We start from the raw sequence: 24,753 nt of genomic DNA, 5'->3' as shown, positions 1-24,753 counted from the left end.
CAGAGCTCAGGCTTTTGACAACATTATCCGGAGAACTTACTCAGCAAACATTTATTGAATGCTTACTGTGTACCAGACACTATTTTCTTTTTTGGGAATTCAAAAATAAATAAGAAATGGCTTCTGTTTTCAAGGAGCTTTTATTCTAATAGAGGAGATAAACATATATCCAAGTAATAGCATGTACAGTTTGGTAAGTGATATAATAGATATTCACAGTGAAATAGGAAAGAGCAGTATAGGTGCAAAGACAAAAGGCATGACACAGCTAGATACAGGGCAGCTCTTACTGGTTTTGTATGGAGAAAACCTGGAGAAATGGTGAGAGAAGGGGCAGAAGATGAGAGGGGCCAGATCATGGAGTACCTGTTTGCGGCGCTTAGGAGTTTAGATGTTATCATGCAGGTAACAAGGAGCCATTTAAGGAACTTAAATACAGGAGCGATACCAGATTTGTATGTTTTTAAAATGATTACTTAGTGGTAATTAAAGAAAAGATTGGATGATTTGGGCAAGACTGGAGGCAAAAATACCAGTTAGGAAACCTGAGCTTAGGTAGTAGCATTTGAAATGGAGAGAAGGAGATGGATGTGAGAATTTAAGGAAATGAATCAGTGTGTCTGTTGGATGATGGCCAGTAAGGAAAAATGAATGAGATGGCCAGTAAGGAGAAATAAGGGCCAATAAGGAGAAATAAATGAGATGACTTTCAGTCTTCTAGTTTAGGTCACTGGGTAAAGGGGGTGTCATTAACTAGGAAAGGAAAATCAGGAGATAGTTTTCTGGAGTAGAAGAGAATGGATAATGAATTCCATCTTGTCTCTGGTGATTTTGAGGGACCTAAGGGACAGTCTAGTTGAGGTGTCTGTGCTAGAAATATATTTGTGATTTGTCATCATGAAGGGAGGAGCCAAAGGAGAAGCTGTAGAAGATACTGTTCAAGGAGTACGTTAAATAAGAAGACAGACCATCATTTAAGGCAGAGAGAGGAAGTAGAGTTAGTATGGGAAACAGTGATTCGAGGGGTTCGAGATGAACCAAGAGGGAGAAGAAACCTCTTGGATGCCAAGGAAGAAGAGAATTTTGGGACGGAGAAAGCATTTAGAATAAGATCAAGATTGAGAAATAACCTTTTAATTGCTTAATTTGGAAGGCCTTAGTGTGAAATGAGGAAGCAGACAGAATATAGGCAATTCTTTAAAGACAACTGACTATCATAATAGCAAAAGTTAGAGCCAGAGACTAGCAACCTATAAAAATAAATCAAAATTTCCTCTGTTTACTTCCTTTAGTTGTTTTCATTAAGTCTATGTATCAAACCAAACCAGTGAAATTTACTTCATAAAAAGGTAAAGTCTTGTTCATAAGCAACTTCAAGAAGTTATATATTGTGATTATACCACAGAACTTAGGTGATGTGAGTAAAGAGTGACAGCTGCCTACAGAGAAGAGAGCTATTAGAGTTATAGGAAGGACATTTCTTTCTGTTTTCTAGTTTTTAGGCACCACATCCTGGGGCAATCAAAACTCAAACTGCCTGACAGATCTCAAAAGCCCATAAGGAATCACCTCATTATAATATTTTTGTATTTGTTATTTATAGTGACGAACATTGAGTATCAAGAATGGTTAACTTGGGATTCTTATAATCTGTTTAAAAAGGAAAAACTGGGTGTTAATTAAGAAAAAGTTTTCCCAAAATGACTAATATTTTGGAAAAGAAATTATCTTCCACTTATGAAGTGTCCAGAATAGGTAAATCTATAGAGACAGAAAGTAGATTAGTGATTGTCTAGGGTTGGAGGGGTTGGGAGGAAATGAGAAGTGACAGCTAATGGGTATGAATTTCTTAGGGGAGTGAATAAAAATGTTCTAAAATGGATGGTTGCACAACTGAATATATTAAAAACCATTGAATTTTATACTTTATGTGAATAAATTGTATGGTATTTGAACTGTATCTCAATAAAGCTGTTATTAAAACAAAGGAATTCTTTATTAGCTGGTAGATGTGTAGTGCTATCATTTGGTGGGTTTTTTTGGTTTGTTTTTTGTTTGTTTGTTTGTTTTTTGCGATGGAGTCTTGTTTTGTCGCCCAGGCTGGAGTGCAGTGGCGTGATCTCGGCTTACTGCAGCCTCCACCTCCTGGGTTCAAGTGGTTCTCCTGCCTCAGCCTCCCGAGTAGCTGGAATTACAGGCATGTGCCACCAAGCCCGGCTAATTTTGTATTTTTAGTAGAGATGGGGTTTCTCCATGTTGGTCAGGCTGGTCTTGAACTCCCGACCTCGGGTGATCTTCCTGCCTCGGCCTCCCAAAGTGCTGGGATTACAGGCGTGAGCCACCGCACCCGGCCCATTCGGCGGTTTTAATTAATTTAATTTCTCTGATGACTAATAAACTTGAACATTTTTTCATAAAAAGGGGGTTTATCTAGAAAAGTCATGTCTGTGGACCATCTTATTGCTTGCTATATCCAGATAAATGTAGCATTAGTATACTCCTCATTTACAAAGAATATGACAAGGAGCCCAGCAAATGGTCAGAGTATTCGTCTAAAACCCCTATAAGTTTTTAAGGATTTACAGTTTTGGAGCTTGATTTAGGCCATTAAAGGAGTCAAGACATTTTGAAGCTAGAAATATGAAAGTTTAAAACACTGAACTCTGTAAGGGGAAAAAAGTCAGTTAAAGAATAGTGTTTATGGTATGGTCTAATTTTTATGTGAAACTACTGTGTACATGTATATTTATATGTAGCTGATTGAATAGATAGAGGCAAAGGTATTGGAATACTTTAACTTTTCATGTTATTCTTATTTCCATGCATAATGCTTACTGAGCACTTACCTTGTGTCAGGCACTGTGTTAGGTGGTAAGGGTATAGTGTTGAGCATGATGGACAAGAACCCTGCCTTTAAGGAACTCAGCATTCTGGTTTGGAAGATCATACTTTTGGATTGTCTGAATTTGTTATAGGAAATGATATTTTTATAATTTACTAAAGAAAAGTTAAGGCCGGGCACGGTGGCTCACACCTGTACTGTAATCCCAGCACTTTGGGAGGCCAAGGCGGGCGGATCACGAGGTCAGGAGATCGAGACCATCCTGGCTAACATGGTGAAACCCCGTCTCTACTAAAAATATAAAAAATTAGCCGGGCGTGGTGGCGGGCACCTGTAGTCCCAGCTACTGGGGAGGCTGAGACAGGAGAATGGCGTGAACCCGGGAGGCAGAGCTTGCAGTGAGCCGAGCAAGATTGCGCCACTGTACTCTAGCCTGGGCGACAGAGCGAGACTCTGTCTCAAAAAAAAAGAAAGAAAAAAAAATATTAGAAATAGTAACAAGCTGGCCCAGATTGATTATAAACAAATATTAAAAAGAAATTTTAAAAAATTAAATAAAAAGAAAAATGCATCTGGTCTCTTATTTTTGTATATTTTAGGGGATTTTCTGAATGAGGAAGATAAGCTATTTTATATTTATGATCCTGGTTTTCATGTCTTCAGTTGTGTTCATTGATGCCTAGTACTTTGGTAGTTGACTCAACTTCACATCTGAATGTGATATTGTTTCTCTGCTTAGCTCAGCCTTACTGAGCAATGTAGTATTTTCCATGTAATAAGTTAAAGTCTGTTTGCTTGACAGGTGAGTACAGACCACATATGTATGGGCGTCGTTTGCCGTCAAGTTAGGAGTCTAAGAAGCTGACGCCCTATATTATTGTTTCCCTTGGAGTCATGGTATCTATCTGTCCTACTTTTTTTTTTTTTTTTTTTTTTTGAGACTGAGCCTCTCTCTGTCGCCCAGGCTGGAGTGCAGCGGAGCGATTTCAACTCACTGCAACCTCCACCTCCCAGGTTCAAGTGATCCTGCTGCCGCAGCCTCCCAAGTAGCTGGGATCACATCTGGCTAATTTTTTTTGTATTTTTGTAGAGACAGGGTTTCCCCATGTTGGCCAGGCTGGTCTCAAACTCCTGACCTCAGGTGATCCCCCTGCCTTGACCTCACAAAGTGCTGGGATTACAGGCATGAGCCATCGTGCCCGGCCTGTCACACTTTTTAAAAGTGATGGGTAAAGCACTTAAGGGGTCTATATTCAAGCCAAGAGCACAATTATGCAGTAAAAAAAAGAGTTTCAAATCAAGCCCTGGAAATATGTCTCCTGCTATTAAATACAGATGGCTTCTTCCTAAAGAAAGAAAAACTTTTTTTTTTTTTTTTTTTTTTGAGACTGAGTCTCGCTGTGTTACCCAGGCTGGAGTACAATGGCATGATTTTGGCTCACTGCAACCTCTGCCTCCTGAGTTCAAGTGATTCTCCTGCCTCAGCCTCCCGAGTAGCTGGGACTACAGGCACATGCCACCATGCCCGGCTAATTTTTTGTATTTTTAGTAGAGACAGGGTTTCACTGTGTTAGCCAGGATGATCTCGATCTCCTGACCTTGTGATCCACCCACCTCGACCTCCCAAAGTGCTGGGATTACAGGCATGAGCAACCGCGCCCAGCCTGAAAAACTTCAATAATTTTATCTTTAGCTTTTCCCTAATCCTACCCCAACCCCACGTTGTTTATCTGACCTATATTTTCATTCTTGTTCTTTTCCCTTCAAATCTTAAACAAGGCTTCCTACCAAGGTTCCTACCTATTTAGAAATGCCAAAATACAAATAATGTATATAAACCTATATTTATATACATATTTCTATCTCTGCAAAGGTATTGAGCCTCTGAAAGGCTCAATTTCTCTGAGCCTTTCAGAGGCTCAATAACTATATTTCTGTTTCTTAGTTTGATTTTTGTCTTTGCAGGTTTGGAATTACAAGCTTCGGCGCTGTCTTTTCACATTGCTTGGGCACTTAGATTATATTCGCACCACGTTTTTTCATCATGTAAGTAGTCACGGTGGCACTAGTTTTGGAGCATTCTTAGTTTCCCCATAGTAATCTTTATTTGATCCTTGAGAACCCATGTTTTAATAATAGAGTTGTTTTTGCAGTGGCTCTTCTACAATCTGTGTGGTATTGACCTTTCTGCTTTGTTTCTTTCTGCAGAAGGAAGCGCTTGGGATTATACTGAATTTAATTTTATTGGATTCAGTGGATTCTGTGGGAAGTCATTGTTTCTCTGTAGGGAAAAGTAGGGATTTGATTTCAGATTTGCTGAACCAAAAAACAAAAGTTTGCTGGCTAATCCCATGTAGGGTATTATTAGTAAGTAGTAGGTGTGTCTGGAAGAAGGTCAGACTAAGATGCCATTTTGATGATCTAACAAATGTTTTGAAGTATTAACAATCATACCCCTCTATCCTAGGATTTTTGGGTCTGGTGGAGGCTGTTCCCTTAGCCAGGCTTACTACTTCTTTGATCTGCCAGGTATCATGGTAGATTTAGATAGTGAGGTGCAGATTACAGACTCCCAACCTCTGAATCCAGTTGCAACTTGACAGGATCTCCTTATAGTTCTGTGTATTAGCATTAACTTACACTATTCTTTGATTGCCAGTAAATTAAGTTTCTTGAATTAAGTTAGAAAGAATATGATGAAATAAACAATTTACTGGTTGAGTATATATTATTTCTTTTTTTAATTAAAAAATTTTAGGATAGGAATGAGAAAATTACAGCTTAAACATTTGAGAACGATAACCACTCAATAAGATAACTTATTAAGTAGGAATTATTTGTCATTGCCATAAAGGACTTCCTGAAGACCCTTGCCTAGAACAAGTTGCCATCTACCTGGAAAGTTATGAAAGACCTTATTTTCTTTCATTTTACCAGCTCACTAAATATGTGTGTGCCTTATACTTGCTAAGCATTGTGCTAAATACTGAACATAGAGATACCATCTATCTTCAGTGTTTAACACAACGCTTAGCAAGTGTAGTAAGAAGGAAGTGTAAATAAGAAATACTTCCTTTTCTCAACAATCTTACAGACTCCAAAAAGGCTAAATTGTCTTTACATGTTACTTTCTGCTTTGGTTGCTGAGACCTGGGAATTTTTTGAAACTGGACAGAAAGAAGTCAGACAATAAAATAATATTCCCATCGTAGAGTTAAAGGTAGAAGAGTCTTTCACAGGATCTTAATTTACATGATTAACTATATATAAATACACACACACACACACATACATATAGAAGTAAATGTAAATGTATGTTTCACTGTCTGCCTCTGAGAATCTATTGTGCCTCTGACTGGCTTCCATTCTTAAGTCTTATAGGTGAAAGTGCCGAAGTTGAGAAAAGCTGTTAGAGTGGTAGAGAAAAGGAGACAGCTAACCTGATAGCAAAAGCAGCAGCCCCTTTGCTAATGTAGCTGAGCCATTAAGCAATGCAGTTCTTTAGAGAAAAATGATTACAAGAGACTGATAGAACAAATTTGTTTAATGTTTAAAGCCTTTGTCTGGACTATCTTTCAGGAATATCCCTGGATTCTGAGTGCCTCCGATGATCAGACCATCCGAGTGTGGAACTGGCAATCTAGAACCTGTGTTTGGTAAAGCAGGAGGCAGAGGGCTCGAAAAGAGTCTTCATTTTTCCTAGTTTTTCATAATGAACTTCTCTCTTAGAACAATCTTCTCCCTTCTCAAATGGACTATGTTGGCTGATTAATTACTGATTCTATTTGTAGGATGCTTTTAAGTGCAAAATAATAAATGTAGAGGCAATCCCATATATGAATCTGGGTCTTCCAATAATTTCTTGCCAGGAAGAGAAGTCATATAGCCTTTTAGAACAAGAACTTTTAGCTGGTTTTCAATTATTTTCCCATAAAACCTGAGTCAAGGTCTAAACCTTTGTCTTATTTTGTGTTTGGAGCTGGAGCTTTACATAGAACTTTCCATGAAGAGTTAGGGACCATTTAAAGTGATGGCCTTGGCCCGGCACCGTGGCTCACGCCTATAATCCCAGCACTTTGGGAGGCCAAGGTGGGCAAATCACCTGAGGTCAGGAGTTCGAGACCAGCCTGGCCAAGATGGTGAAACCCCATCTCTACTAAAAATACAAAAATAAGCTGGACGCGGTGGCGCGTGCCTATAGTCCCAGCTACTCGGGAGGCTGAGGCAGAGAATTGCTTGAACTGGGGAGGCAGAGGTTGCAGTGAGCCAAGATTGTGCCACCGCACTCTAGCCTGGGCAACAGAGTGAAATTCCATCTCAAAAAAATAATAATAGTAAAAAATAAAGTGATGGCCTTTAAAAGGGATACCCTACTAAAATCTCACAGATAATTTACAGTATGGATTACTGAGATTACATTTATTTTGATATTTTAAAATATTTTTAAGAGAAGAGCTATGTAATCTCAGTCCTCCTGAAATTAGTAATACTTAAATACTAAAGCATTAGAGGCAAGAAGAGAACTATTGTTAAAATAGCTGACTAGGCTTATTATTAGTTCAGAATTGGTAGGATGACCTGCCTTTGTCTCCATAAAAATATAATTGGATGAGCATTTATTGAATATGGAGAAAGGTATTTACTTTAGGAGTCTGTTGACTTCCACCTCTAATTTGGTATTGTCTTTTTTTTTCTTGCAGTGTGTTAACAGGGCACAACCATTATGTGATGTGTGCTCAATTCCACCCCTCAGAAGACCTGGTAGTATCAGCCAGCCTGGACCAGACTGTGCGCGTTTGGGATATTTCTGGTGAGCTGCCCAAGTTCAGGGGACAACCTGGTCATGTCTGGTGCAAAACTGCAATTGCTTAAAATAGTAAGGAGAGTTGACTTAGAACTGGAAAATTTAGAATATTCTGTTTTATGATAACATCTTTGTTTCTGAGGGTGTTGAATCTGCTTTGATGGTTCTTCATATTGGAAGTCTTCTCTAGGAAAATGGGTAACTCTAGAAAATTCATTTGATTTGAAGAAATTTTAACTTTCTAGTTAGATCAGCTTTTGTTAAAATCTATATACTGTTGCGACATTTGCTTAAGAATCATGCTCTCCACTCAAATAAGAAAAAATATATCTATGACAAAAAGAAATTTTGAGAATAGATTAATACAGGGAAACAAGACTCTTGGACCCTATCGCTTTATTTAAAAATAGTAAAATCTCTCTATTACGTTTCTTCTAGTGCAGGGAGCATGGTTGGGTTCTAGAAGTTAGTGACTTTTATGTCCAGGATACCTTTTGTTTTTTTCTTGCTTTGTTGCCCAGGCTGGAATGCAGTGGTGTGGTGGTCTTGGCTCACTGCAACCTCCACCTCCCGGGTTCAAGCAATTCTCCGTCAGCCTCCTGAGTAGCTGGGACTACAGGCACATGTGACCACGCCTGGCTAATTTTTGTATCCTAATTAGAGATGGGGTTTCACCATATTGGCCAGGCTGGTCTCAAACTCCTGACCTCGTGATCTGCCTGCCTTGGCCTCCCAAAGTGCTGGGACTACAGGTGTGAGCCACTGTGCCTGACCTTTTTTTTTTTTTTTCTTTGAGATGGAGTCTCACTGTCTCACCCATGCTGAAATGCAGTGGCGTGATCTCGGCTCACTACAACCTCTGCCTCATGGGTTCAAGCGATTCTTGTGCCTCAGCCTCCTAAGTAACTGAGATTACAGGTGCACGCCACCACGCACAGCTAATTTTTGTATTTTTAGTAGAGACAGGGTTTCACCGTGTTGGCCAGGCTGGTCTTGAACTCCTGACCTCAGGTGATTTGCCTGCCTTGGCCTCCCAAAGTGCTGGGATTACAGGTGTGAGCCACTGTGCCTGGCCCAGAATACCTTTTAATGGACAGATTTAGGACTAGAAATTGAATAATTTATAGATTATGGATAGTTGGGATAATTCCTCCTTTTACAGTTTACATATCTTTATTTTGAGACAAGGATTTAAACGTTTAGTCTTATATAGAGGAGATCTAAGAAAGTGCTACCTAGAGAATTTAAATGTAGAGAATGGACTGTACCTGTGAGACTGATGGAAGCGCTTCGTGTTGGAATAGGGAAATCAAACACTAAATGCTGTAGTTCTCTGACCAATTAGTATTTGTTGTTTCTTTCTCTCTTTCTCTCTTTCTTTATTTCTCTCTTTCTTTCTCTCTTTCTTTCTTTCTTTCTTTCTTTCTTTCTTTCTTTCTTTCTTTTTCTTTCTTTCTTTCTTTCTTTTTTAACTTTTATTTATTTATTTTTTTTCTTGAGACAGTTTCACTCTGTCACCTGGGCTGGAGTGCCGTGGCATGATCTCAGCTCACTACAACTTCTGCCTCCTGGGTTCAAGCGATTCTCATTCCTCTGCCTCCCGTGTAGCTGGGATTACAGCCATGTGCCACCATGTCCAGCTAATTTTTGTATTTTTAATAGAGACAGGGTTTCACCATTTGGCCAGGCTGGTCTCAAGCTCCTGATCTCAGGTGATCCACCCACCTTTGCCTCCCAGAGTGCTGAGATTACAGGCGCGAGCCACCATGCCCAGCCTGTTGTTTCTTTCTATTCATTTCCTTAAATATTCTTGGAGATGGCTGGGCACGGTGGCTCACGCTTGTAATCCCAGCACTTTGGGAGGCTGAGGTGGGCGGATCACGAGGTCAGGAGATCGAGACCACGGTGAAACCCCGTCTCTACTAAAAATACAAAAAAAAAAATTAGCCGAGCTTGGTGGCGGGCGCCTGTAATCCCAGCTACTCAGAGAGGCTGAGGCAGGAGAATGGCGTGAACCCGGGAGGCGGAGCTTGCAGTGAGCCGAGACTGCGCCACTGCACTCCAGCCTGGGCAACAGAGCGAGACTCTGTCTCAAAAAAAAGAAATTCTTGGAGATTTGAGTTCTTTGAAATGTCAATGACTGGACTACAAAACATGTTTCATTCTATGAAAGGAAGGCCCCCCTCATAGATCCTTGTTTGGTTCTTTGTAATAAAGGAGTCATCCTCTGCATTGTACAGCTGAGGTGATAACTGTTCCCAACTCCATTGTGGCATGGGGGACTGGGGCAATAATGGCACTTGTTCTTATAGACCATTAATGAACAGCAAGCTGAAAATTTGGATTCTGGGATACAGCATTTGGAATGTTGCAATAGCAGTTGTTTAGGTTAATGTAGCATAGAAACAAGACAGGAGGAGATGGGGACAATTGTAGAGTGGAACCTCTAGATCATTGCTGTCTTCATAGTTTTCAAAAGCTTAGAATGAAAGGGAGTAGTATAAACAAGAGGTATTGGAGATAGGGCAGTTGGACTCTCTTTCCCTAGGGCTTTGCCATTGCAGTTTTTCATCAGACTGACAAGGTTTTTTGAAGTACACCCAGATGTGACCAGCCATGCCAACAGGAGGAGCTAGACACAGGCACTGTGAACCTGTGTCCTCTCCTCACTGCCAGTACCAGGGAGCTTAGCATCTACTCTCCCAGTAACCTTGCTATGGCTTTCCATGGTTTTTCACGGTGCACACATTCAAAGCACTCTCTCTGTCTCAGGATACAGGAGCCTGATGGGCTTAGATCCCAATTCATGCTGTTCCAGCTGATCAGGGGCAATTTTTTTGGGGGGGTGAGGGACAGAGTCTCACTTTTACCCAGGCTGGAGTGCAGTGGTGTGATCTCAGCTCACTACAACCTCCACCTCCTGGGTTCAAGCAATTATCCTGCCTCAGTCTTCCAAGTAGCTGGGACTACAAGCGCATGCCACCACGCCCAGCTAATTTTTGTGTGTTTTTAGTAGAGACAGGGTTTCACTATTTTGGCCAGGCTAGTCTCGAACTCCTGACCTCAAGTGATCCGGCTGCCTCAGCCTCCCAAAGTGCTGGGATTACAAGCATGAGCCACTGCCCCCGGCTGGCAATTATTCAGAATAGCCTTTGTCAACCTGGATTCTGTGAGAGAATTAAGTGCTATAGAAAGTACTTTCAGTGGCTGTTTTCGTAGTTCTTCTAAGAATGATATATAGCTAATGCTATTCTAGATCACAGAGAATTTGTTACATACCTAAACTGATGCTTTCGGGCATTAAGACTGCATTCTTTTCCAGAACGCCGGGTTGAGAAGGGCTCTACTCTAAGAGTAATGTTTGTGCCACCTGATGCCAGCCCAGCATGTTCCCTGCAGTCTAGCCAACGCAGTTTGGGGGCAATCAGGTGGTTGGATTCTTGGTGGTCATGAAATGCTCAAGGCATGAAATACTTTTCTTTACCTTTTGCAGACAGAGAACATTTTTACATCAAAATTAAGGGCCGTAGATCAGAGAAGAGAGAGAGAGAGTGTGACCCCATGGGGTTTATACTTGCTCTTGAATGTGTGAAGTGCATGGATTACTATATAATAACCTTGCAATTGCTATACTTTATTTATGTGGTAGTAAGAATTTTGTGCTAACTTGCTGTACTAATGTTAATGCTCTTTTTACCATTTCTAAGTGTTGTTCTTTACCCACAACTCTTGACTTCCAGTAACCCCTTAACCAGAGTGGAAGGAGATGCTTTGGTATTTAACAAAGTGCAAGAAGCTTTTGGGTTAGACTTTTATACTTTACTTCTCTAGAAATCAGCATATTCTTTTTCAGCAGAGTTCTTTTTTGCTATTGGGTTCAAATAAGTCTGAAAACAGGAAGAGGAATTAGCTTTCCGATCTGTTAAAGACCAGTGCTTATATTTCTGAAAGGAAGAAGTTAGTTCTGAATGAATATGAATACTCCCAAATTTAGAGGACTAGTTCTAATTTTTTTGACTATCTTTTTTTTGAAAGGGACACTCTCAGAGTTAGTTAAGCAATAAGAGAATATAGAAATCTTTAAAGGAAAACCTGTCTCTTGGTACCTCTCCCATGGGGATTGAACCCCACAGGGCTTAGCTTAACCTGAATCTTTTGTGTTAGCCTGGCAAAAAGTATTTGTTTAAAAGGGAATATATTTACAAACCTACACATAAAAGGTTACTTGCTTAACTTGAGCTTCCAAGTAAACTGACAGTTAAATTATTTTAATATGCTTATACCTTTGCATGTCAAGCCCATGTAATTCAGGCTCAGTCTTTGAAATGGCTACTAAAAAAGTATTAATTTGCTGCCAAATCCTGTTATCATCCCTCTCTTTTTCCTGCTTTCCCTGGTCCATATTGGGAGGTGTGCATCAAACTGGTCCATTCTGAGAGTGTCCTCTCCTCCCTCTGGTTTGGGTAGCTGCTGTAGAAATTTTCCATCTGTCGTTCAGTCCTAGCGAGTGGCTTGTTGAAGGCTTAAATATTTCTTCTCTAACTGTCTTTTCACTGCCTGTCACCATTCATCTGTCTGTTTTTGCCCTTCCCCTTTTCCTGGATCATTACACGCAAATGCAACAAAGCCTTCCATTCTGTCATACGGCTTTCCTTTTAATATGTTTGTTGAAGCTTATTGGAGGTGAAGTTTCTCACAGCTGTCTATCTTTGTATTTTCCTTTGAATCTGTTTCATATACCAGACTTGTTAGAAAAAGTTGACAGATCTTATTAAAGGGACAAGTGAAATAAGTGAAAAGAGGCATCCCAGTGATATTTATGAACCTTTGGGAGAGTATATTGTAAAGCATCAGCTTTATTTCTCTCTACCTACTGGCTAAATGCTCATCTTGGACAGAGGACAAGATAATTAAAATTGTTTTCGGCCTTCTAAGCTCTTGCTTCTCCAGTGTTAACATGTAGGTGCCACCATAACAGAAGAGATACATTATAATTTTAAAACAATAAATATAAATGCGGTTATTAAACTTAAGTTCTTATATTTTCCTACAGATGGCAAAGTTTAGGCTTAAAATGACGTAGGTTTTCTTTCCTTTTTTTGAGACAGAGTCTCACTCTGTTGCCCAGGCTGAAGTGCAGTGGCGCGATCTCAGCTCATCGCAGCCTCCATCTCCTGGGTTCAAGTGATTCTCCTGCCTCAGCCTCCCAAGTAGCTGAGATTACAGACATGCACCACCACGCCCAGCTAATTTTTGTATTTTTAGTAGAGACAGGGTTTCACCATTTGAGCCAGGCTGGTCTCAAACTCCTGACCTCAGTTGTTCCACCTGCCTTGGCCTCCCAAAGTGCTGGGATTACAGGTGTGAGCCACCGTGCCCAGCCTCCTTGTTTTTAAATTTGAGATGGAGTTTTGTTCTTTCGCCCAGGTTGGAGTGAAGTGGCGCAATCTTGGCTCACTGCAACCTCTGCACTGCGCGCCCCCCCCCAGCCCCGCCCCCCGGGTTCAAGCAATTCCCCTGCCTCAGCCTCCCTAGTAGCTGGGATTACAGGCATGTGCCACCATGCCCGACTAATTTTTGTATGTTTAGTAGAGACGGGGTTTTGCCACGTTGGCCAGGCAGATCTCAAACTCCTGACCTGAGGTGATTCACCCACCTTGGCCTCCCAAAGTGCTGGGATTACAGGCGTGAGCCACTGTGCCCAGCCTTTAGGTTTTATTTTCAATGAGAGTTTTTATTTTCCATTACATATAACTGTTTTTTTAAAAAAAAATTTACAGGTGCTAGGTAATTTCATCTTCCACTTTTCCCCCAAAATACTTCAAAATATAGGATTTTAGTCTTAATTCTTTTTTCTCATCTACAAACTGTTATAATTTTACCTGCTTGTTCATTCCAAAGGTTTGTTATCAAAATCCAGTTACATAATATACGCTCTGAAAACCGCAGAGTACTTTCCAAATGTGAGATAGTAGTAGTGCTATCATAATTTTGGTTCTGACTATAGCACAAATAGCTTTTAAAGATAGATTTACTTGAGCCATATATGTGGGTCCTCTACAAATAAGACTTGTTATTATTCTGGTGTCTTTTTCCATCGTTTTTAAGTTACAGCATAATTCCTCCCAGTAAAACTAGCCTCCAAAGGTTTTAATGGCAAAATCCAAGTATTTAAATCTATAATCAGCCTTTTAAGCAGGAACTTAAAATGACATGACAGTTTTAATTATCTTGTTCTTCGTCCAAGAGTCAAGTAGTAGGCATGAGTACACTTTTTACATGGCTTGTGGTTTTACATTATCTTCTACCAAATAGCTGTTTGTACTTAATACGCCTAGTTTCTGTAACCCATTTGGAACTTCCCCCATCAGCTGTCGAAAGGCTTCAAGTTGAGAAACACTGCACTGTGGCTTCTTCAAATGGCTTTCCTTTTTTGAGATAGGGTCTCAATGTCACCCAGGCTGGAGTACAGTGGCGCCATCATGGCTCACTGCAGCCTCGACTTCCTGGGCTCAAGCCATCCCCCTATCTCTCAGCCTCCCAAGGAGCTGGGACTATAGGCGTGCGCCACTGCACCCAGCTAATTTTTATATTTTTTGGAGAGACGGGATTTTGCCATGTTGCTCAGGCTGGTCTTTAACCCTTGGGCTCAAGCGATCCACCTGCCTCAGCCTCCCAAAGTGCTAGGATTATAGGCGTGAACCACCACGCCCACCTCAAATGGCTTTCCTTTAAAATTTCTTGAGCCTAGTCCGAAGATAGTGAGTTATCTCAGTTGATTGTTCACAGTCAGTTACAGATCGAACTCCTTGTTCCACTCTTTTCCCCATTCTCACTACTACACTTGACTATTCTTTAAAAAAAAGAAAATCTGAAATGATCGGGGAAAAGCTGCTATAAATTTTATGAAGTTGAGAGTAGAAATTGAATGTTTACCATTTGGGGCCACATTTCAAGAACACTGAAGAATGGAAAGTGGGCATTAACTGAAGCAGACACCTCTTGAGGTAAGATCTGTGGAAGAAGAGGTTAAAGTGTGCCAGAAATTTGGGTTACCCTCCTCTAGAAAGAAATTCCAGTAATGGATCTGTTTAAGTGTTAAGGGAGCAGAAGAGAAGATGGTGAATGTACTTCAATATTTTGAACATTTTTAGAAATAGGAATTCTTGAGTCTCTTTTCTTTCTTCAGTCTTTTCCATTTCTTTTTCTCTTCTTTTTCATTGTAATTTCTGCGTTTCTGATACTGTGCTGTTTTAGATAACATTATGTTTACATCTTTCATCCTACTCCTTATCCCTTCAAAGGTCTAAGGAAAAAAAACCTGTCCCCTGGTGCGGTGGAATCAGATGTGAGAGGAATAACTGGGGTTGATCTGTTTGGAACTACAGATGCAGTGGTGAAGCATGTACTAGAGGTACTTATCTTTCTAGCCAGGGGCTGGATATGGGCTGTCATCTTGGGAAAGTCACAATATGCTGTTCATTTATTAATTCCTTCAACAAATATTTACAGAGTGCTTATTAAGTGCCAGGCACTGTTTGAGGTACTAGAAATCAAATTGTGCATGAACCAACAGAGAAATGAAGCTTATGTGCCACCTGAGGGAGAGTCTTATTACCTTATAAACCCAGTGGGAAAGGGAGAAAGCCAGGCATGGACTTTATTACCATCCCAAAGCAGAGCCCATTCTCAAGCTTTCTGTAAGGCAGGGCAGCAGGAAATTTAATCAGAGTTATTGCGAACCAGCCATGTGTAACTTTTGTGCAGGTGGGAAAACAGAAAAGCATAAGGGAAAGAAACTAGTTTTTCTTTTAAAAATTATCTAATCTTCATAGCTACCCACTGAAGTAGATATTATTATCCCTATTTAGCAGACAAAAAAAAGAGATTTAGAGAAATTAAGCGGTCTATCAAGATCTACATATATCTAGTAAATAAATGTAAGAACTAAGATTTGAATTTGGATCTGACTCCAAAACCCAGGTGCTTTTCACTGCACCATGATACATTTCAATAATACTGCTAATTCAAAACTGCCTTATCCAGGATTCTGTGACAATATACCATATAACTGTATAAATAGGGTATACACTATCTTAAAATCAGCAGTTCTTAAACTTTTTGGTCTAAAGATCTCTTTATACTCTTAAAATTTATTGAGGACCCCAAAGAGTTTTTGTTTATGTGGGTTATATCTGTCAATTTTTTACCACATTTTAGATTAAAACAACTTTTAAAAACATGAAATATGTCAGCACACATTCTATTAGCTGTCAGAGCGATGATATCACATATCACGTGCTGGGAAACTCTATTGTATACTCATGAAAGAATAAGAATGAAGAAGATAAATAGGCTGGGTGCAGTGGCTCACACCTGTAATCTCAGCACTTTGGGAGACCAAGGCTAGAGGATTACTTGAGGCCAGGAGTTTGAAACCAGCCTAGGCAACATAGCAAGACCTTGTCTCTACCAAAAAAAAAAAATTAGCTGGGCATGGTGGTGCTCACTTGTAGTCCTTTGGGAGGCTGAGGTAGGAGAATCACTTGGTCATGGAAGTTTGAGACTTCAGGGAGCAATTAATATGATTGCACCACTACACTCCAGCCTCAGTGACAGAGCAAGACCTCATCTTAAAAAAAAAAAAAAAAAAGAATGAAGAAGAGAAAGTCTTAGTAATATTATGAAAATAGTTTTTACCTTGCAAACTTCTTAAAATAATCTTGGAGCTCCTTCAAGACCAGACTGAGATTTCTGCATTAAGTTATACAATTTGTTGGCCAGGCGCGGTGGCTCAGGCCTATAATCCCAGCACTTTGGGAGGCCAAGGCAAGTGGATCATGAGGCCAGGGGTTCAAGACCAGCCTGGCCAAGATGGTGAAACTCCATCTCTACTAAAAATACAAAAAAATTAGCCGGGCTTGATGGTGGGTGCCTGTAATCCCAGCTACTTGGGAGGCTGAGGCAGAGAATTGCATGAACCCAGGAGGCAGAGGTTGCAGTGAGCTGAGATCTAGCCTGGGCAACAGAGTGAGACTCTATCTAAAAACAATAAAAAATAAAATTTGTCTGGAGATATTAATAATTATTTGTAGAAATAAGATAAAAATAGGCAAGTAAAAAACAAAGCAGAATATCCTACATGCAAATGAGGCTGAGTTTAGGGGTAAGAAATATGTATTTGGAAATTCACATGAGAATTTGGGGTAATATTGGAGGACAGACATGGTAATTCTGATGCTCAAAATTTTAGAGCAGCATAGTCTCTTGAATCTGTTCACATGAAGAATCAGAGACATTTTTTACAACGAGTAGCTTGATTCATTGGTTTGCTTTGAGTAATGGCTATAAAGATGTTTTAGAAGAACCACTGTCTTTCTACAGGGTCATGATCGTGGAGTAAACTGGGCTGCCTTCCACCCCACTATGCCCCTTATTGTATCTGGGGCAGATGATCGTCAAGTGAAGATCTGGCGCATGAATGGTGAGTGAACCGGTTACATTATCACCATATCTAAGGAACTGCCAGCCAGCAAGGTAAAGTAGCCAGGTCTTCTGGACTCTGACCTATTTTTCTACCTTAGGTGATTAATTAATGCTAATCCAAGGAGCATAGAAATTATTTATTTTACAAATAAAATATATCATCTTTACAATTTTTATGTGTACAGTTAAGTGGTAATAAATATATTTATATTCTGTTTTCCTCCCTTCATTTCCTCCTTCACCCTCTTTCCCATTCTACTCTTGATCTTAATAATATCCACTTTTTAGCTTCCGCATATGAGTGAGAACATGCCATATTTGTCTCTTTGTTCTTGCCTTCGCTTAACATAATGGCCTCCAGTTCCAGCCGTTTTGCTGCAAATAACAGGATTTCATTCTTTATTATGGCTGAATAATATTCCATTGTGTGTGTGTGTGTGTGTGTGTGCGCATACGTATGTAATTTTCTTTATTCATCCCTTGATGAGCACTTAAGTTGATGCCCTATTTTGGCTATTGTAAATAGTGCTGCAATAAACAAACATGGGGATGCAGATACCGCTTTGATATATTGATTTCCTTTATTTGGATATATACCCAGTAGTGGAATTGCTGGATAATATGGTAGTTCTATTTTTAGTTTTTTGAGGAACCTCCATACTGTTCTCCATTGTGACTATACTAATTTACATTCCCACCAGCAGTGTAGGAGGGTTCCCCTTTCTCCATACCCTTGCCAGCATCTATTATCGCCTGTCTTTTTGATACAAGCCATTTTACCTGTGGTGAAATGATATCTCATTGTGGATTTGATTCACATGTCTTTTTTTCTATATATATGTATATATATTTCAGCCTCTATGTTAAGGACACATTGATTTGCATTTCTCTGATAATTAGTGGTGAGCATTTTGCCCAGACAATGTCCTGGGACATTTCCCCAATGTTTTCTTCTAGTAGTTTCATAGTTTCTGGTCTTAGATTTAAGTCTTTAATCCTTTTCGATTTGATTTTTGTGTGTGATGACAGATAGGAGTTTCATTCTTCTGCATATAGTTACCCAGTTTTCCCAACACTTTATTGTATGTTCTTGGCACCTTTGTTAAACATGAGTTGGCTATAGATTTGTGGATTTATATCTGGGTCCTCTATTCTGTTCCATTGGTTTGTGTGTCTGTTTCTGTGCCAGTACCACAGTGTTTTGGTTACTCTAGCTTTGTAGCAAATTTTGAAGTCAGGTAGTGTGATGCCTCCAGCTTTGTTCTTTTTGCTCAGAATTGCTTTGGCTATTTGGGGTCTTTTGTGCTGCCATATAAATTTTAGGATTTTTTTTCTGTTTCTGTGAAGAATGTCTTTGATATTTTGATGGGGATTACAATAAATCTGTAAATTACTTTAGGTAGTAACTTACCCTGTCATTTTTACAATATTAATTCTTTCAACCCACAAGCATGGAATATCTTTCCATTTTTGGGGGTCCTCTTCAACTTCTTTCATTAGAGTTTTATAGTTTTCCTTGTATGGCCCTTTCACTTTTTTGGTTAGAGTGATTCCTGGGCATTTTATATTTTTTGTAGTTACTATAAATGTGATTTCTTGATTTTTTTTCAGATTATTCACTATTGGCATATATAAATGCTACTGATATTTTGAGACAGGATCTCGCTCTGTTGCCCAGGCTGGAGTACAGTGGCTCGATCTTGGCTTACTGAAACCTCCCCCTCCCAGGTTCAAGTGATTCTCATACTTCAGCCTCTTGAGTAGCTGGGACTACAGGTGCACACCACCACACCTGGCTAATTTTTGTATTTTTAGTAGAGACGAAGTTTCGCCATGTTCGCCAAGCTGGTCTCGAACTCTTGACCTCAAGTGATCCGCCTACCTTGGCCACCCAAAGTGCTGGGTTTACAGGCATGAGCCACTGCACCTGGCCATGCTACTGATTTTTGTATGTTGATTTTGTATCGCGCAGCTGGACTGAATTAACGTTTCGAACAGTTTTTTTTTGAGTCTTAGGTTTTTCTAAGTATATGATAATGTCATCTGTGACCAAGGGTGATTTTTCCAATTTGGTTGTCCTTTATTTGTTTCTCATACCTACTTGACCTGGCCAGGACTTCTAGTGTTTTGTTGAATAAAAGTGGTAAAAGTGGGCATCCTTGCCTTCTGGTCTGTAGAGAAAAGGCCTTCAATTTTTTCCCATTAAATATAATATTAGTTGTAAGTTTATCATATATGGCCTTTATTATTTTGAGGTATGCTCTTTCTCTACCCATATTGATAATAACTTTTGTTATAAAGGGATGTTGAATTTTATCCAATGTTTTTTCAGCATCTATTTAACTATCATATGGTTTTCGTTTTTGATTTTGTTAATGTGATATATCATGTTTATTGATGTATATTGAACCATTCTTACATCCCTGAAATGAATCCCACTTGATCTTAGTAAATGATCTTATCAGTATACCATTGAATTTGGTTTGCTAATATTTTGTTGAGGATTTTTACATCTATGTTCATCAGTGATATTGGCCTGTAGTTTTCTCTTTTTGTGGTGTCCTTGTCTGGTTTTGTTATCAGAGTAATGCTGGCCTCATAGAATGAGTTTGAAAATATTCCCTCCTCTTCCTTTTTTTTTTTTTTTTTAAGAGTTTGAATAGGATTGGCATTAATTCTTTAAATGTTTGGTAGAATTCAGCAATAAAGCAGTCAGGTCCTGGGCTTTTCTTTGATGGGAGAATTTTTATTAAGGCTTTGATCTAGGCACTGGTTTTTAGAAGTTTTTCTATTTTATCATGGCTCAATCTTTTTTTTTTTTTTTTTTGAGTTGGAATCTCGCTGTGTTGCCTAGGCTGGAGTGCAGCAGGGCAGTCTCAGCTCACTGCAGCCTCCACCTCCTGGGTTCAAACAATTCTCCTGCCTCAGCCTCCCAAGTAGCTGGGACTACAGGCTGCGCCACCATACCCAGCTAATTTTTGTTTTTAGTAGAGACAGGTTTTTGGCATGTTGGCCAGGCTGGTCTTGAACTCCTGACCTCAAGTGATCCACCTGGCTCCACCTCCCAAAGTGCTAGGATTACAGGCGTGGGCCACCATCCCTGACCTCATGGTTCAATATTTGTAGGTTGTATATGTCTAGGAATATATCCATTTCTCGTAAGTTTTCTAATATGTTGGCATGTCATTCTTGTAATAGTCTCTAATGATTCTTTGTATTTCTGAGGTCTCAGTTGTTATGTTTCCTTTCTTATTTCTGATTTTATTTGGATCTTCTCTCCTTTTTCCTTAGTTGGTCTAGCTAACAGTTTGTTGTTTTCAAAAAGCAAGTGTTTCATTTCATTGATAGTCTGTATTTTTTTTAAGTCTCAAATTTATTTCTGCTCGGATTTTTATTGTTTCTTTTCTTCTACTAATTTGGAGTTTGGCTTGTTTTTTATTTTCTAGGTCCTTGAGGTGCATCATTAGATTGTTCATTTGGAGTCTTTCCTTTTTTTTTGACATAGGTGTTTATGTTATAAACTTCATTCTTAGTACTGCTTTTGTCATATCCCATAAATTTTGTTACATTGTATTGCCATTTTCATTCGTTTCAAGCAATTTTTAAATTTCCTTAATTTCTTCATTGATCCATTAGTCTTTCAGGAACATGTTGTTTAACTTATATGTGTTTGTATTTTCTGAGGTTCCTCTTGTTATTGATTTCTAGTTCTATTGTGTTCAAAAAAGATACTTAATATAATTTCTATTTTTTACAATTTTTTCAAACTTGTTTTGTGGCCTAAAGTATAGTTTATTCTGGAGAGTGTTCCATGTGCTGATGAAAAGAATATTCTGTAGCTGTTGGGTGAAATGTTCTGTAAATTGCAGTTAGGCCTATTAGATCTAGTGTGTAGTTTAACTCCACTGTTTCTTTGTTGATTTACTGTATGGATGATCTGTCTGTTTTTGAGAGTGGGGTATTAGCTCTCCTACTATTATCATATTGTAGTCTGTCTCTCCTTTTGGATCTATTAGTGTTTGCTTTATATACTTGGGAGCTTTGGTGTTGGGTGCACAGATATTTATAATTGTTATTTCCTCTTGCTGAATTGACCCCTTTATCATTACATAGTGACCTTCTTTGTCTCTTTTTACAATCTTAGGTTTGGTAGTCTGTTTTATCTGATATAAGTATAGCTACGCCTGCTCTTTTCTGGTTTCCAGTTTCATGGAGTATCTTCCACCCCTTTGTTTTCAGTCTATGTGTGTCTGTACAGGTAAATGGGTTTATTGAGGGCAGCATATAGTTAGGTCCTCTCTCTTTATCCATTTAGCTACTCTATGCCTTTTAATTGAAGAATTGAGAGCATTTACATTCAGTGATATTATTGATAAGCAAGGACTTATTACTGCTGTTTTTTGCTTGTTTTCTGGTTTTTTTTTTTTTTTTGAGGCTTCTCTCTTCCTTTTCTTACTGTCTTCTTTTGTGGTTAAGTGATTTTCTTTGGTAATGTGTCTTAATTTGATGCTTTTTATTTTTAGTGAGTATATATTAATAGTTTTTGTGCTGTAATTACCATGAGATTCACAAAAAAAATCTTATAGATAGAATAAGGTATTTTAAAGAGATGACAGCTTATCTTATGTTACAAACACAAGAACAAAAACAAAGGCAAAAACACACTCAGAAATTATACATTTAACTCCATTTCTGTTCCTGCCTTTTTGACTATCTCTTTAACATGTTGCTATAGCTATTATTGCTTTTGATAGATTTGTCTTTTGGGCTTCATGGTAAAGTTATAAGTGGATTGCACACCACCATTGTAGTAATACAGTATTCTGGGTTTGTCTATGAACTTAATTTTATATCTTGGGTTTTATATCTTGAAAAGTTTTCTTTTTGCACATTAGTGTTTTTTTTTTGTTGTTTTTATAAATATTGTCTATTTTAATGAAGCTGGTACAGACAATGTCCATTTAAAACCCATATCCCAGGCCAAAAAGTGCAAATAAAATCAAAAAGAGCAGTGTTCTGTTGTATTCATTTCTGCATGTATAGCTTTATTAATTGCTAATGAAAAGTAGAACTTTTCTGGGATCTTCTGACAAGATTTTTAAAAAATCTTAAAATGCCTTTTCTTCAGTGAAGCCATCTTTGGAGTTGGTCATTACTCTCACCTTATCTGTCATCTTGACTTCAACCTAATATTCCTCTTCTTTTGGTCCAGACCCTCAAATTTTAAAAGTAGCTTCAAGTTAAGGAAAGGTCATTTTTCCACAGTTCAGTTCTCTGAAAAACTTCCATCTCCCACTGAAAGTTACAGTCCAGGAGTGAACTAATCACATGCTAGAACATCAGGGCCAATTGGAAAGTCATTATGAACACTTGCATTGGTCGATCTTATTTATTACCACAAGCCTGAAAATGCAGTGTCCTGAAAAAGGTGGGCTCTCTGTGCACACGTAAGGGGACTGAGGCTTGATCACCAAAAATCAGCACAATGAAAACAAACAATAATGAATAATGAGCACTAGAATTCAAATTACCAGATGTTTCAAAGAGATGGGGTGCCAGTTTTCAATTCCGTTTTGAACACCACATTACAAAAGAACTATTTTTAAAAATGAAAAAGGATTGAGGGAAAAGAAAAAAAATAAGAGTATCTAAACTGTTGAATGACTCCCCGTTTGTTCCTGATAAACTTCAATCACATCTTCTTCCTCCATTCCCAGTTCTTTTGGAGTATGATTATCAGCAATTCTCTGACCCTCAAAGAGAAACCTGAGTGAATTCACTGCAACACTCTGTCTTTGACAGTATGATTCTTTGAGTTTCTTGAGCTGTGTTGTCATTTTCACTTTGAAGTGAATCTCACTGCTATCCTGTCCAATGACCGAGTTTAATATATTCACCTTCCTTCTTATCCCCCAAGTCCTCAGTTGAAGGTTTTGCCTCCTGGTCAGACATGATGACAGTGGCTTCACCCGGGGGTCTCCGCACAGCAGCGGCCTCGGGTAAGCAGAACTTTGCTCCGGGGTTTACAAATCCTTCTTTCCCCACAGCACAACACTGCGGCTGCAGTAACTTCTGCTACCACATTAGTGTTTTTTTCTTTCAGATCGAAGAACTACTTTTAACACTTACTATAAGATGGATCTGGTGGTGGTAAATTCTCACCTTTTGTTTGTATGGGAAAGACTCTCTCTCCTTCATATTTGGAAAATAAAATAATCTTGCTGGGTACAGTATTCTTAAATGTCAGGTTTTTTCTTTGAGTGCTTTGAAAATGTCATTCCTCTCTCTCGGCCTGTATGGTTTGCATTGAAACATCTATTGCCAGACAAATTGGAGCTCCTTTATGTGTTCTTTGCTTCTTTTCTCTTGTGTATTTTAGGATCCTTTCTTTGTCCTTGACTTTTGATAGTTTGACTTTTATATGCCTTAGGGTAGTCTTATTTGGGTTGGACCTATTTGGTGTTCTCAGGCCTTCCTGTACCTGGGTATTTCTTTCTTCCTCAAGTTTTGGAAAATTTTCTGTGATTATTTCTTTGAATAAGCTTTCTACCCTTGCTCTTGCTTAGCTCCCTCTTGAAAACCAATCATTCTTTTGTTTTTTTTTTTTTTTTTTTTTTTTTTTGAGACAGAGTTTCACTCTTGTTGGCCAGGCTGGAGTGCAATGGTGCAATCTTGGCTCACCATGACCTCCACCTCCCGAGTTCAAGTGATTCTCCTGCCTCAGCCTCCCGAGTAGCTGGGATTATAGGTGTGCACTACCACACCTGGTTAATTTTGTATTTTTAGTAGAGACAGGGTTTCTCCATGTTGGTTAGGCTGGTTGCAAACTCCTGACCTTAGATGATCTGCCCACCTCAGCCTCCCAAAGTGCTGTGATTACAGGTGTGAGCCACCATGCCGTCCAATTGTTCTTAAATTTGGTCTTTTGAGGCAATTTTCTGTATCTTGTAGTCTTGTAGGTGGTCTTTGTTCCTTTTCATTCTTTTTATTTTTTCCTCTGACTTCTTTTTTTTTTTTTCAAGACAGGGTCTTACTCTGTCACCCAGGCTGGAGTGCAATGGTACAATCTCAGCTCACTGCAACCTCCTGCCTCAAGTGGTTCTCCTGCCTCAGCCTCCCAAGTAGCTGGTATTACAGGCATCCGCCACCATGCCTGGCTAATTTTGGTATTTTTAGTAGAAACAGGATTTCACTATGTTGGCCAGACTGGTCTCAAACTCCTGACCTTGTGATCCACCCACCTCAGCCTCCCAAAGTGCTGGGATTACAGGTGTGAGCCACCACACCCGGCCTGACTGTGTATTTTTCAAATAGCCAGTCTTCGAGCTCATTGATTTTTTTCCTCCACTTGGTCCAGTCTGCTATTCAGAGTCTCTAATGAGCCCTTCATTTCAGCAAATGTGTTTCTGTTTCAAGATTTCTGTTTGATTTATTTTCATTGTTTCAATCTCTTTTAAACTTCTCTGGTAAATTTCTGAGTTGTTTTTCAGCCATCTCTTGGAGATAACAGGGTTTCCTTTAAACTACCAGTTTGAATTCTTGGTCAGAGATCACAAATTGCTGTCATTTTAGGGTCAGTCATTATATTTTTGCTTTGTCCTTGTGGGGAGGTTATGGTTCC

At 39.2% G+C, this 24,753-nt stretch overlaps 1 protein-coding gene and 1 pseudogene across 2 annotated transcripts in view; one reads left to right on the top strand and one right to left on the bottom strand.

Annotated features, from left to right (window-relative positions):
* COPA (COPI coat complex subunit alpha) overlaps positions 1-24,753 on the top strand; it is a 54,476-nt gene that overhangs the window by 3,502 nt on the left and 26,221 nt on the right. For both annotated transcript variants that reach the window (XM_063626959.1, XM_063626958.1), the window contains exons 4-8: positions 4,808-4,888; positions 6,422-6,498; positions 7,543-7,652; positions 14,951-15,060; positions 17,031-17,130. In XM_063626959.1, the coding sequence (XP_063483029.1) occupies positions 4,808-4,888; positions 6,422-6,498; positions 7,543-7,652; positions 14,951-15,060; positions 17,031-17,130 (478 nt within the window). The remainder of the gene's footprint in view (positions 1-4,807; positions 4,889-6,421; positions 6,499-7,542; positions 7,653-14,950; positions 15,061-17,030; positions 17,131-24,753) is intronic.
* LOC134734456 (small ubiquitin-related modifier 1-like) lies at positions 21,990-23,204 on the bottom strand (annotated as a pseudogene).

This window comes from Symphalangus syndactylus, chromosome 12 (assembly GCF_028878055.3).
Source record: "Symphalangus syndactylus isolate Jambi chromosome 12, NHGRI_mSymSyn1-v2.1_pri, whole genome shotgun sequence".
NCBI classification, from domain to species: domain Eukaryota; kingdom Metazoa; phylum Chordata; class Mammalia; order Primates; family Hylobatidae; genus Symphalangus; species Symphalangus syndactylus.
The sequence above is the reverse complement of the archived record's forward strand: the minus strand, read 5'-3'. Positions and strand labels throughout refer to the sequence as shown.